The 15685-nt window shown below is 35.7% G+C and overlaps 1 protein-coding gene across 1 annotated transcript in view; it reads left to right on the top strand.

Annotated features, from left to right (window-relative positions):
- The window catches only part of LOC107701469 (rho-related GTP-binding protein RhoJ-like), a 19397-nt gene extending 4015 nt beyond the window's left edge, over positions 1-15382 (top strand). Inside the window, exons 2-5 of the mRNA XM_016503473.1 lie at positions 9830-9888; positions 13255-13419; positions 13756-13851; positions 14194-15382. Of these exons, the coding sequence (XP_016358959.1) occupies positions 9830-9888; positions 13255-13419; positions 13756-13851; positions 14194-14340 (467 nt within the window). The 3' untranslated portion in view covers positions 14341-15382. The remainder of the gene's footprint in view (positions 1-9829; positions 9889-13254; positions 13420-13755; positions 13852-14193) is intronic.
- The last annotated feature ends 303 nt before the right edge of the window (positions 15383-15685 follow it).

Here is a 15685-nt window from a genome sequence, read left to right as displayed (position 1 = left end):
CATCAAAATAAATTCACAAGAGCAAGTATATTGTTTGCACATGTTTATTTACATTAAAGGCAAAATAACTGAAATAATAAGGGCACAAGTATAGATCTGGAACTTCTTTAAGTCTGTCTAAATATAATTTAGTAATTGCAATGTGTTCTGGTCCACACCCTTTCCTTAGGAAGGTGTGCTAGACACTGACATAAAAATCATAAAAATACTATACATATTTATATATTTTGCTATTGTATTATGGAGTGACACTTTCATTATACTGCTCATACCCCTCTGATTATATAATGGTAAATATTACAATATCATAGCACAACAGCAGTGATCAGCAATAATGATAAGCCTAATACTCACAATAAAAATAATAAGGTCATATAGATCATAACACAGTCTTGGAGGTAAGAAGTGGATTATCCTTCACCTGAAATGTTTATCTTTTCATCCTGAAATGCGAGGCAATCTAAGAAGTGAGAAGTGGATTATCCTTCACCTGAAATGTTTGTCTTTTCATCCTGAAATGCGAGGCAAATCACAATAATTATCACAATAATTAGGAACGACAGTTTCCACAAATCCCTTCACTCGATTGGAATGTTCTCTTTTATTCTGGACGGCAAGGGCAGTGACTGTAGCCTAACATCGAGTGTATTTTGCAGTATTAAACACGTATTTATACTGATTTCATCCGTTTAAAAAATGTTTTGCACCGTTTTTGTCGGGGCTGAACGCAGCCCAGGCTCAGGACAAAAGCACAGACTGAACTCATTCAAGGAGTGAGTAAAACTTTTAAACTCTTGGGAGTTGAATGTAACTCAAGGGAGTGTAATTCTCAGTCAACTCTTGCGGTTGAATTAAGCTGATGAGTGAGGCCATCCAGAGGACACTAAACTCAAAGTGCAAACTCCGGTCCTGGAGAGCCGCAGCCCTGCAGAGTTCAGCTCCAACCCTAATTAAAACTCACCTGCCTGTAGCTTCCTAGAGATCCGCAGCCTTGCAGAGTTCAGCTCCAACCCTAATTAAAACTCACCTGCCTGTAGCTTTCTAGTAACCCTTCAGACCTTGATTAGCTTGGTCAGGTGTGTTTGATTAGGGTTGAAGCAAAACTCTGCAGGGCTGCGGCTCTCTAGGACTGACGTTCGCCACCCCTGCACTAAATGGATGTCCCAGAACAAAAGTTTGAATGCAGGCACTTTTTCCTAATGAAAAAAAAAGCAATAAAAAGCCTGACTGAGCAGATTTTAACCTTATGCTTTTTAACCCCTTAACTGTCACCATCACACTGGAGGGACTCTTTTTTCATTGTCTTTTTCCCATCACATATTTTAGTAATCATAATAAATTATTTATCATTCAAAAGCCTACAAACTCAAAATTCATCCTGTGAAAACCATTTTGAATTTGGACATTACGTTACTATGGAAATCTTTTAGCGGTCTCCTCCCCCTTAGTGGGTGGTGTCAAGTGTCACATTACAAAATGTATTAGGGTATTTTACAATCTAAACTTTTCATAATCTTGACAAAATACATATCATTGGTATTAAACACGTATTTATACCGATTTCATCAGGCTCCGAAAATTCTTCAAAAAGAACACAAAGAATGGCCTTCTCAGCTGCCATAGTTGCAACTCTTGCGTCATCAGAACAGGGTGTTCAACGCACCACCGTTTCCGTTTAAAAAATGTTTTGCACCGTTTTTGTCGGGGCTGAACGCAGCCCAGGCTCAGGACAAAAGCACAGACTGAACTCATTCAAGGAGTGAGTAAAACTTTTAAACTCTTGGGAGTTGAATGTAACTCAAGGGAGTGTAATTCTCAGTCAACTCTTGCGGTTGAATTAAGCTGATGAGTGAGGCCATCCAGAGGACACTAAACTCAAAGTGCAAACTCCGGTCCTGGAGAGCCGCAGCCCTGCAGAGTTCAGCTCCAACCCTAATTAAAACTCACCTGCCTGTAGCTTCCTAGTAACTGTTCAGACCTTGATTAGCTTGTTCAGGTGTGTTTGATTAGGGTGGAAGCAAAACTCTGCAGGGCTGCGGCTCTCTAGGACTGACGTTCGCCACCCCTGTACTAAATGGATGTCCCAGAACAAAAGTTTGAATGCAGGCACTTTTTCCTAATAAAAAAAAAGCAATAAAAAGCCTGACTGAGCAGATTTTAACCTTATGCTTTTTAACCCCTTAACTGTCACCATCACACTGGAGGGACTCTTTTTTCATTGTCTTTTTCCCATCACATATTTTAGTAATCATAATAAATTATTTATCATTCAAAAGCCTACAAACTCAAAATTCATCCTGTGAAAACCATTTTGAATTTGGACATTACGTTACTATGGAAATCTTTTAGCGGTCTCCTCCCCCTTAGTGGGTGGTGTCAAGTGTCACATTACAAAATGTATTAGGGTATTTTACAATCTAAACTTTTCATAATCTTGACAAAATACATATCATTGGAAAGGTGGTTATTTTGTGATAGAAGTAATACTGAGAGAGAAATGTATACATATGTGATAGAAAAATGCATCCAAAAAATTCAATGGAGTCTGGATGTCACCTGGTGACTAGAACAAAATTTCAGAGGAACCTCAATTTTTTTTACATCAACTTCAAATTTGGAACATAACTTATTTAGACATGTGACTTTAATTTATTAGCAATTTTAGATTTATTTTATATAAAATACAAAAAATAGTACAGTACATTTTCTTTACACTAAACTTCTATAACTTTTTTATACTTTTTTAAAAAATGATTTCACTTCTGCAATTATCTGCTGATTGTCTTCTTTAAAGGTGTGATGATGTTATTTTTAATGTTTAAATACTTTCTCATGCCAAGACACAAGAGAAAGTATTTTGAAAGTTTGCCACAAGACTTTTGAGAATCCTAACCAGTCCAACCACTGGAAGACAGTGAGAGTGTTTGGGAAACCTGTTTCAATTTTTACAATAATAATTTTGGTGACATTAGTGGTGCATAAACGACACACTTCACCTTTAAGGAAATGAAACAGTGGTCATAAAGAATAGCGGACATATAAAGGCGTTTTTATTTGGTTCCTTTATAGTGTGCTGGCAAACAGATGTGAATTCAAATTTAAGTCATGGTTTGTAAAAATTAAAAGTGCTTAAGCACCATTTAGAGGTGGCCATAATTTACAGTACATGTTATGAAAGTATAGACAGAGAAGTACAGAATGAAAGATTGAGAGAGAAAAGAGACAATATTCTTCCAGGGCCATTCAATTACTTACTTTCATATTAGGCCCCTGGAGAGAGGCCTTGAGAAAGCATCATAATAAAGTAGCAAATTGTCACATAGTGCCTTAATGTGTAGAATAAAATGCACAGAGCTCCCATTGTAGGCCACTGAAAGCTTTACTGTGTTGCTATGCTATAATTGGTCTTAAATGAAAAACGATGAATTTATTCATTCATGCCTCAGCAGTAATGGAACAGTTTGCACGCCAAAAAGTGGGTAGTTCCACAATTAGTTCTGGTACTATGAAAAGTTCCTGCGGTGCGAAAGGCCCTATAGAAAGCACTGGTAATACAATAATCAAATTATCAGTGAAAATAGAATTAATAAATAAGCTGCTTTTTTCAAAATATATAGTTAAATGGTGAACTGAGCAATGCAAGCAGCAGCTATTTGGAGATATATTTATATTGTTTAATAGAATATATCAGTATTTTGAATATGTTTTTGTTTTAATATACACTATCGTTCAAAATATTTTTTTTTTCTTGAAAGAAGTCTCTTCCAAAGTCACCAAGGCTCCATTTGTTGTTTGCTTTGAGTGTTTTCTATTTTAATATATTTTAAAGTGTAATTTGCTCCTGTGATGGCAAAGTTGCATTTTCAGCAGTCATTACTCCAGTCTTCAATGTCACATGATCCTTTAGAAATCATTCTAATAATGCTGAATATGCTGATATGGTTGTGCTGCTTAATATTTTTGTGGAACCATTCATTTCAGGATTCTTTGAAGAAAAGAAGGTTCAAAAGAACAGAATTAATTTGATTTTAAATTGATTTTATTAATGTCATTATTATTATTTTAACAATGTAAAGTACTTTACAGTCATTTTTGATTAATTTTGTGCATCTATGCTGACCCAAAACTTTTACATTAGAAAAGGTAATATATTTTCATATAATTTAACTTTTCCAACTATATGTTATTTAAACAACCTAGTATTTTTATTAATTGTAAAACATACAGACTAATTTACAAGACATAACTCAAGACATGTAAATAAGGCCAAATATAATATGAGTGATTGAACTAAAATTATGTTATTTTCACCAGAACCATTGTGATTGCAATCTGCGAGAGCTAGAGCTCAACCCAACAGTATGTGGGACTATGGTTTCCGTCCATAAATCCGACAGGAGCAGAATTCCCTTATCCAAAACAAACCGATGACATTCCCGGCCCATGACACAGTGCCTGTTAATGTGTTTGAGATGAGTCATCGTCTAGTGTAGCTCCCACTAGACTCTTAACAAAATCAACTAATCCACCAGTTATATTGCATTGTGGATATTGCCACGTGGTCAATATTAAAATACCTACAGTTGGAAAGCTATAGTTCTTTTTTTATCAGGGACAGGCTAGTGAAGTAGCACTTTTAAATATTAAACACTCATCTGTGCATTATTAATGGTAACTCTTTGTGCTGCAACACTCCATTCACCACAGCTGGTGTTGTATCGGCACAGATCGCTAATTTAAAACCTTGTTTTTTCATTATCGTTCCACTACATTTTCCATTTGATTTTATCTCTTCTTGGATTGGCAGATCTGTAAAGCACAGGGTTTTGACCTTTACCTCACCATGAGCAAGAATATTCTGAACTATACAAAATAAATAGCCCATCGGTTAGATTGTGTTTATTAACACTGACATCCATAATAGTTATATAGTTGCTATAATACTAATAAAGGAAACCAGAAACACCCAGAGAATTTCTATTGAGTTTTGTTCTGGTTTTGAAGATATTTTATTCTTTGCTGCCTATGTTATCTCATAATCCTGTGAATGTGGTTTGATAGTTAATGGTATCAACACGCCAGATTTGGTTAGTGGTTGGTTGGTGGAAGGAATAAAAGTTGTGTCTAATGGAGTGGTTGAAAGAAGTAAACCTTCTTTTGAACTTATAATTTCCACTTGGAAATAAGCGTTAAATGATTATAATGTCTATAGCTCACCTGACTTTGTTCTAGATCATCTAGGCCCAAAACATAATAGTGATGACATGAGAGTGAGTAAATTATGACAGAATTTCCATTTTTTTGGGTGAACTGTCCCTTCAAGTAATATTCTAAATGTAAATATTTTTGAGTAAGGCATTAAACAGAAGTGTCTCATACAAACCTAGAAAGAGTTCATAATAAGTAATTAAATTAAAATTCATAGTGGAGTGAGTGGTCAAGCTCATTTAATGTTTTGCTGAGTGGAAGTATTGTGACATAATGTTCAATGACAAGCAAATGCTCAGTCTTATAGTGAGTGCCGCATAAGGGCCTTACAGATTCTTTTGGCTTCAGAATACAAGATTAATCACATTAATGGCTTTTTTAGTTATGCTATGCAAAATGTTTATAGATTATGTATAGACCCTCTGGCAAGCACTGTGCTGCAGCAACAGGAATTGAAAAGAGGATAAAACCCAGTGGCTTATTTTGCAGTTTGACCCACCAATGCCTTCAAAGAAACACTAGTAGTACAAGCTTTTTCTTTACAAAAAAAATCACATTTCAGAAATGCCAACCACTTGAAAAACATATAAACCTATTTATAAATCACAACACTGCAAGAGCATAGTGGATATATTTGTCATGTTGACGTAAAGGTCTGTCTTTCAGTCTGTTTTTAAATGGCTTTGTAATCTTCAACATTTATAGTCCGTCTGGACAAACTTTACTTTTCTAATTAAAAACATTTCAAATATTTTTAATTTTACTTCCTTATATTCAGATCTAAAAAAGGCCAGTGTGGTACACAACAGCATTCAGACAAATCTGACAGTCGTTGTCCTCAAAAATTAAGTTTGTATGCAACAAACATTTCCAAGATTGACTGCCATGGTGGAAAAAAAAATCTAAACATTTCGACCAGATGATGACAAAAATAAATAAATAAATTCTATTTGGTGGCATTGGCCCATTTACTGACATAAAACAGTTTGCGATTGCACTCTGAATGGTACACAAATACACGCACTGATTACCAGATTCCAGTACCAGATCAAAGATGCCAATGCATTTATTGCTAAAAGACAATTTTATGGGAATGGATGGTGGACAACAATCCAACATGGAAGAATGGGTGTCAATTGTGAGTGAGCAGTGAAAGCATCTACAGTAAATGGTTATCACTTGAGACCTAATGCACTGGTGCTGGAATGGAAAGTGTCTAAATTAAATTTGCAGTCTCTTGCTATTACCATGTGAGTATCTATACAATTCGCTGTACTGTTCTTATAGGCTAAAGCTCACTGAATGCAGATATAGTGGCCGACTCAATGTCACAGGCCAGTATGCGAAAGAGAAAAGAGGACTGAAGAATGTTGAGGCCTGGAGGGGTGTGTGGGCTTCTGACGCCCCAAATAACGTTCCACAACAGTGGGTCTGGCTTGAGTGCGACTGTAACACAACATTGATTTCTCTCCAGGCCACAGAACGGGGGCTGGGGTTTGCAGAAAGCTCGAGCCTCATGGGGAAAAGCAGCTGACCGGAGAGAACAGCTGAGAGCCTGATTCACAGCCACCAAACCTTCTCCATCCCTACAGACATGAATTTCTCTACTTCTCTCAAACTTTCACCTCACATCACCCCAACCTTGTTTTGTATTAGTGGTTTTGTATTTATAGGCAAAGAAGGAGTCAGAGAATCAGTAAATGAGGAAAAGATTAGTCTCCTTATTTAGCCCAGCCCCAAGAAGGGAAAAGAATTGTGCTGGTAAAAGAACCTGTCAAGAACAGCTGATACACAGCGACAGACTCAAGGCCACTGTTTCTGGTCCATCTTCATAGTCTACAGGGAAAGAACTTCTAAGCACATCTAATCAAATCACCGCTTGGCTGGTTTTCTACAGCTGCAATGCCTCACTCCTTTCTTTCAGAAAGACACCACTGGCGGCTCCTCAGTGACCCCCTGTACCTCCATGAGGCTAAGCTAGGGGCATTAGAGCTAGTGCTACTTTGTATTTGTCTCTTTGTCCCCAATATTGAGCACATGATTGTTAAAATTAGCATTGAGATTAGCAATCGCTTAAAGCGGTGTAAGATATGACTGAAAATTTCATTTGAATTTTAAAAGGGCCGCCCGCATAGACCCTTTTTGTAATCATAATATATGAAACAAACATTATGCCTTGTCAAGTGAAACAGTTAAGCTGGCGTAAGAACTGCTTTAGGGTTTTTAGTGTCTTTTAGCTTTTTATATTTATGACTGACTAGAGCTATTGAAATTATGACCGCATAGACCCTTTTTGTAATCATAATTTATGAAACAAACATTATGCCTTGTCAAGTGAAACAGTTAAGCTGGTGTAAGAACTGCTTTAGGGTTTTTAGTGTCTTTTAGCTTTTTATATTTATGACTGACTAGAGCTATTGAAATTATGCATTCAGTATATCAAGTGTTTATGTTTATGTTTATTTGACAAAAAAGTAGTGAATACACTCTATTCGTCAAGGATAACACAATAAAGTTTAAAACAAAACATTGTGGTCCTTGATGTAAAGCACAAACTTCACTCCCGGTAACAGGTACACTGGCACTGCATTATAAATACAAAAATTACAATAAAATTCCACATTTACAAAAATGTACAGTCGCAAATAACAAAGTACGTAATACAAATTCATCAACAAAACAACCTACTTAAGAACCAACTTTTAGCTTTTTTTAAGTGGTTTAAAAAAATGTTTCCTGTTTGGAGAACAATCAAAAAAAAAAAAAGGAAGAAAAAGTATCAAAAAAAATTTAAAAAGTCAAAAGTGCACCATAAAATTATAAAAGTGGTCCATATGACTTGTGGTACATTCTTAGTGTTTTGAAGTCATATGATGGTGATGGTGAGAATCAAAAATTTTATTTTATATTCCATGAAAATCTTCTGTTAAACACTGGAACTGGATCATCGAATCAGTGAGTTGACTCAAGAACTGGATCGCACAATTCAGACGGGATATACCAAGATTGTTCACTTGTATAACTATGAGTGGAGTACTGTACTCGCAATATGGTGGAATACTTGCCAATTGGTAAAGTCATCGTGTCACTGCAGCTGTTGTTACAACCTCTGGTTTCCATGGAATCAGTCAGTGTGCTGAGATGCGAGCTTGCATGAGCATTGGCTGAACCAACCTGAAATACATACTTTTTAAATGCTGTTTGGTAATAATCTATATTAATGGGATAGTTCATGTCAGATTTTGTTGCTTATTTCAAATGCTATTTAAATGTGAGTTTAGCGACCAGTTTTGGGAATTTCTCCATTCAAGCAGATGAGAGTTGGTCTTGAATGCCCAAAATAGCTGCCAGAGGCATTGCAAATATGGCCACAAAGTGAACTGACTTTCCTTGAAAGGGGATTTGGAAAAACCAGAATGGTTTTGTAAATTGAATCAACTGATTTGAATTTGTTCATGAACTGGACATCAACATTCACACAAAGCTACAATATGACTTCAGTGGACTTGGAATATATAGCACACAAGTTGTATGGACCATTTTAGAGCCCTTTTATGGTGCTTTTTGTTATTTTTTATGCTTGAAAGCAGCAGGATAAAAGATCAACTCTATTGGAGAACCTGATTATTTTTAGAGTCAGTGGTGTTCATCTTTACTCAAAATTTGCATTGCCATATTTTTATTGCCATAATATTGGAGTGTTTTATCTGAATCATTTGTGGTGGGTTTCTTCTGAACATTTTGCTGGGCTTGTTTTCAAGGGATGTTGGAGTGGTTGTCCATCTTCTCCTTTTCCAGAAGCTTCTTGACTCATTAAGGGTGCCAGATCTACAGTTTGCAGGACGTGCTTTGGTTCTGACAGGAAGGTTATTGGTCATTTTGGAAGCATCCATGGGTATCTGGCTCAGTACAGTTGATGGGTTATGAAATATTCTGTACAGTTATTGTGGTCCCAGGCATCAGTATTCCAGGCCATCACGGGGTTGAGAAGATTGAATTTAATTCAGTGTGTCTCAGAAGGTGCTTGAGGCCTGAAGAATCTGGTAAAGGCCACCTTTCACGTCACAGCCTCTTTCTTCTCTCACGCTCACATTCCTTTAATCAGCCTTATCAAACCACTTTCAGAGCACTGAGTTTGGGAAGAGTGTGGACACAGCGGACTATAATCTGTGGTTTGTTTGAGACCTCAGTGAAATGTTGAGTCCAGCTGTTCTCCTGGTCTAAGCAGTGGTCTTTTATTGTGTGTTGTTTGATGACAAAAGATTGACTTGTCTGGGGTTTTTTTCCTTTTAGTTGTGTCAACACAGCCGTTCTCTCCCCCTCATCATCCACAACACAGAATAAAATATGTATGTAAGCACACACACCGCTCTTCCCTCCCTGTTTTCCAAAACTGGCCACCCCTTGCTGTTGACAGCTGTCCTGTTCCAAATCAACCTCCGTTCCCACCCACAACCAAACAGCAGGTCCAGAGTTCTGGACGTACATCAGAGAGATGTGATACAGCAGGAGCAGAAACACTGCTGGACAAACACATATTTTACAGGCATATTCTGCACTGTTTTATGCTGTTTGATATGCATAATGAATGTAACTTTTTTTGTTGTTTTCTTTTTTACAGTGAATGTAACAGTATCTGGGAGGCAGCACTTACTGGGATTGTACGATACTGCTGGACAAGTGAGTTAACGCTTCTGAAGTCTATATAGTCACAATGTATCAGAAGCATATCTTTTCTTCCATATTAATGTATATCCAAGTGAAACGGATTTCTGAAAAAAACATAGGGCAGGACTTGGTTCTATCCGTCATTTGTTGATTGGATGGAAGCAGATTTAAATGAGAGCTTGCAGTATATTGTAAGAAAGGAGCGGGGTTTCAGCAGACAAAATGATTGGAGAAGTTCGACATACATCACCAGATAGCAGTCGTTTTACCCAGATGATCGAGTCATGACACAAAAATCAAGTTTTTCACTAGGTTAATTTCAACTATCCCCTTATAAAGGCAGTCTAATTTAATCAATATAGAAATGGCACCGAGATTTACATTGAAACTCTGTAATAAAAACATTACTAAATGGCGTTGTGGCCATGCATCAGATCACTCTGAATGCAAACTCCTTTTGCATCACAGTCACGTTCAATGGCATAATTTACAGCCTGTTTTGAATAATGTTGTAAATAAAGCTGCAAGCACTGACTTGAAATTACAAGAAACCACAGGTTGGGAAGTTTTTGTCACTGTCAGCCAGAGGCGGACAAAGTACTCAACTCCATTACTTGAGTGAAAGACACAACTGTAGCTGTATAACTTTACAACAGCAACACTGCTTTAACAAAAAAGCAAAACAGCAAGACCTATTTGACATCAAAACAAACATTTTAAAAATGCTGTCTAATCGCTTTCGTGGTACTTTGATGTCACAAACAGAACGGTCTGTGCAGTGCTGCTTCAAGTCCAACACCTATTGTGTTTTATTAGGAGATGCACAACAGTTTTTCTGTGGCTTTATAGGTAATATTTTCACGTACACAATTTAGCAAAATCAGAAAATATTGTGTCTAATATATAATACAATATCAACTTCTTATTATTGAATTGTTGTAAATAAATATCACATTAGCAGCTGGTCAGTGTTAAAAAAATGCTGGGAAATCACTTCATGTAGCCCTACAAGAGTGATTACTGATAAACTGTCTGAAAAAAAGAAAGTCAAGATTTAGAGAAGAAAAAAATCACCCACTGACTTTCAAAGCTGCTACATAGTAACGACTTTCTACTTCGAGGACCTTGATAGAAATGTAGTGGAGTGAAAAGTACAATATTTGTCTTTCAAATGTAGTGAAGTTAAAGTCATAAGTTCCCAGAAAAAATAATACTCAAGTAAAGTACAGATACTCAAAAAGTGTACTTAAGTACAATACTCAAGTAAATTTACTTAGTTACTGTCCGCCTCTGCTGTCAGCCCACCATAATGACTTTGATTTTGGCTTATTGCAGTGATTCTTCAAAAGGAAACTCACATAGTCATATACAGCCTGATGCGTCTGAACCAAAGCCCAGCTATTTACATTTCTTGTGTGTCTAAACTGGCATCACAGAATCAGCCATCCCTGTAATACCCATCTTATGAGACCCCAGTTGTTAGAGTTTTAATCCTAGAATATATATTGCAACAGATTACAATGTCTAAACATAAAAAACAGACATAAAGAACTTGATATGAGAAGTCGATAACTTTCTATCCTGTGCTTGTGTGACCCATCCAAATTAGCTTTAGCATCTGTGTTAGCATTATGGATAAGAATTTTTGTTATCTATTTATATTTTACTTTTAATTGTTCTATGTACAGTGTCAGGTGGTGATATTGTAGTATTCTTTATATGAAATTATAGTATTTATCAATATTTTATTTATTTTTATATTTTCAGTTTTACTTTTAGTAATTTCGTTATTTGTGCTTTTGTGATTTTTAGTTTTTGTATTTTTAAATATTTCTGTTTGAGCTTTAACTTATTTTTGTTTCAGTTTTTTAGTACTTAAACGAAAAAATGTTGCCTTGGCAACTAACTGAAATAAGTTTTTCCATCTAATATTTATAATTTTATATTATTTCTGCTTTATTTCAATTACGACTTAAGAGTTTTAGTTAGCAATAACAATTACACTGGCTTCAGAATTATTCACAATTTTTTAACAATTTTAAAATAAAAATTACTATCCCAAATCTAAAAAATAAAAATGAGGCCTTTTGACATTTGTGTTGTTACTAAACTTCAATTGTTTTCATGATTGATCATTACTATCACTTCCACTCATCTGTTTAACAATTTCAGCATCAGTTTTATTGGCTTGGTAAGATTGCTCTTATAAGTTATTCTCTTTTTTCCATGAGGAATATTCTCTTATAAGGACTTTGGCAGTTGCTGACATTGCACAGGGGGATGGCATTCATTAAACAGGATGTAGTTTCCAACAGTGCATAAATTTAAATAAATGAGAGAATAAACAATTATTTTGTATGCAAAAACATGCAATACAAGGAAAATAGCATTATATGCATATTTTATAATAGATGTCTCAGATACTGTACCAGACTGGTAAAAAGTGCTATAGGGTACTGATTTGCATAACAGTATAATTATTTACCAACATTTACCAACAATGCAATGAGGGCCACTTTTTTTTTACTTTGTTTCAAGGACCGTTTTTGCTTGAAATAATAAAGAAAGCTAAAGTGTGAGTATGACTGTTCAGCTTGATATAATTATGTAAATGTTTCTTAGGATATATAGCTGTAGCAAGCACAGTATGAGCTGTAATGACAAATATTTGCTGTGTTTCAGAATCGAAAAGACTGACTAATGTAGTGCGCCACACATTGCCTTATAAATGAAAGTTATATAATTCCGTACATCTGCTCCCGTAAGCAGTTCACTGATACAGAGGAGCATCTGTGTGATGTCTGGCCCTTCTCTTCTATTGATCACTTACTAGAAGATCAATGGCTTTCAAGAAGAACTAACTTTTACAAGATGCTGACGCTGGTGCCGAGCTGTCATTCGGCACTGATATTTTAAAGGCCTAATGTAAATTATTTATGTTCATTTGCATTTCATAATAAGTGACAGAATAAAGTCATGGATAATAATGATGCTCTACAAGTTAAATTTTACCAGAACATTATATTTATTGACTCAGACATCCACATTTTTTACTGTTTCACCAGTGATCCCCAACCAGGGGTACCTGCAAATCAGGTTCTCCTTAAACAGAGGATTTTCAAATGTTTTTTAAAGTCTCTTATGCTCACCAAGGCTGCATTTATTCATACATTTATATAATTATGTAAATTGAGCGCAACTGATGGGGTTGTGGGGTATGTTAGACAAAAAAGCTTTAATTGAAGCTTTAACCTTTAAATGAATCATCTGCCCTCTTTCACTTATATTTTGTTTTTCAAAAAGATCTTTTGCATCATATTTCAGTTGTAAGAGAAATGAACCGAGTCTAAAGCAGATCTTACTTTACTCGTCATATAGGAGGATTACAACCAGCTGCGGCCCCTCTCCTACCCCAACACAGACGTCTTTCTCATCTGCTTCTCTGTTGTGAATCCAGCTTCCTATCACAATGTGCAGGAGGAATGGGTACCTGAGCTCATATCCTGCATGCCTCACGTGCCCTATATCCTCATTGGAACACAGGTGCAAGAGTTTCTAATTCAGACAGTGATGTGATTTAATAATAATAATAACTTGTATTAGTTTTTTTGTTGTTTGTATTTTATTATCAGATAAAACATTAATAAAAATAAATAAATAATTTATTGTTATTATTATTATTGTTGCTGTATTTTTATTATCAGATAAAACATTAATATTATTAATAATAGTAATAATAATAATAGTTATTGTTTATTTTCTATTATCAGATCAAAAATTGAAATTAGTCATCAAAACAAAGTCAAAATATGAATATTTATGGAAAATAAAATACATTAAATGAAATGTGTAACTATTTATTTATTTCTTTTCCTTCAGATTGACTTGCGAGATGACCCAAAGACACTAGCACGTCTGCTTCAGATGAAGGAGAAGCCATTGACCTATGAGCAAGGCCTCAAACTAGCCAGAGAGGTGATGAATGTTCATATGTTTGGTGGTTTGGCTTAGTTGTCAGTTGTTTCCAGGTTTCAAAAAATAGAAAGCATGATTCGTAAACTATCATCACTGTGCAACAAAGCACTGAAAGGATTCATTAAAATTCGGTCTCATCCTCATGCTGTTCAGAAAAAACACACAAAAAAAGCTCAACGGAGTGTTTGAGCTTCTGAGAGTGAATGGTGACCATGACTTTCAAGCATGATTTTCAATGAAAAATTATTAGTGAATAAAAAGTTCACTAAATAAAAAAAATGTACTGTCCCTTTAACCCAAAGCTGAGTGTTTTGTTTCAAAATTGTATATTGTTGTCCACAGATTGGAGCCCAGTGTTATCTAGAGTGTTCGGCACTGACTCAGAAGGGACTAAAGACAGTATTTGATGAGGCCATCCTGACAATCTTCAGCCCAAAGAAACAAAAACGGGGCTGCGCGGCCTGCAGGAGCTGTTGTGCTATCGTGTGAGGAAGATACATCTCCAACTGTGAACGCCCACTCTCCTCCAAAGCTTTGGGCAGAGTAACAGACCCTAAACTGCCTCCAGTCTGCTGTACATCCTTCCTTTCTCCATCCGCCTGTTGTCCCTCAGGACAATGAGCGGCCTTGCCCTCGGTTTGTGTGTCTCGAGGAGAGCTACACTGTCCAAAACAAGTGCCTTAATTTCTCTCCACATTGCCTTACAGTATTCGCTTCTCAAGCCAAAGAAGTCTCAGATGGGACTGCGGTTACTTGAACCAATGTGGCACGACGTCGACAATCACCAATCAAACATTTCAGATTCAGCTCTGGGCCATTGGATTTTTTAAAAACCACTATACTATAGGGTTTCTCAAGGCTTATGAAAAAAATTTAAATCCATTCCTCCGTACAAGCTGGCTTTCTCTCAGTCACCTCAAATCAATATTGCGCTCTTTCTGGAGTCAATGCTTCAGCAGTTCGGGCTAGTAGTTAATAAGGGAAATTCTCTGGAGGACGGCCAACTCATAAATAGATGTAGAACATACAAAAAGAGAGAGACGAGATTAAGAAATGCATCTTTACCACAAATCCTTAGGTCATTCAAAATGAGCAACTTCAAATAACACTGATAAACTGCTACAGAACTACACATCCAAAGATACCTTAAATAATGTATTATTCATTAAAAAGATTGACAGTCAAGTACACTATACTTATATATTCGTGACAACATTAGCCCATGAATCATTCATATTTCCTTGTGTTTTCAAAGCTGAGATACCCTGAAGTGTACTTAGTCACATTTTTGTAAGCCATCAGACCTTTATCTCTATGCACAGTGTAGGTGTAGAACAATGATGCCATATAATGGTGTTGTAATAGTTATATTTTTCATACGCATTTACATTTTGATTTTTAAAGGGGCCTGTATTTTGTCTTCTCAAATGACAATTTAAATTGTCATTTGAGAATTTTCCTCTAATAAAAATGAGCCGATGGAAGACTAAAAGTATGGAGAACTGTACTTGCCACTTAAAATGAAGAAATCAATCACCAATGTATTAAAAAATTTAAATCGATTGATAGATAAATCTTTATAGATAAATAAATAAATCATGTTTAAATTACAACATATTTTAAAGTTTATTTCATTGTTAAAAATGTAGTTAAATGTAACAAATTAAATATTAATAAATCATTTTAAATGCAACATTTAAACTGTATTTTCATGAAGCACTGCTTTTCGTAAACCATTTGCCAGCTGCAATTTTAAAATGCAATTTAAAACTGTTACAGAGCAACCTGGAAGTTACACTCTAAAAAATGCTGGGTTGTTTCAACCCAATTTTGG

The sequence above is a fragment of the Sinocyclocheilus anshuiensis genome, unplaced genomic scaffold, assembly GCF_001515605.1.
Source record: "Sinocyclocheilus anshuiensis isolate Anshui unplaced genomic scaffold, SAMN03320099.WGS_v1.1 scaffold1051, whole genome shotgun sequence".
In the NCBI taxonomy this organism is placed as follows: Eukaryota; Metazoa; Chordata; class Actinopteri; order Cypriniformes; family Cyprinidae; genus Sinocyclocheilus; species Sinocyclocheilus anshuiensis.
Note: the sequence above shows the minus strand (reverse complement) of the source record. Positions and strands in the feature narration are given on the sequence as shown.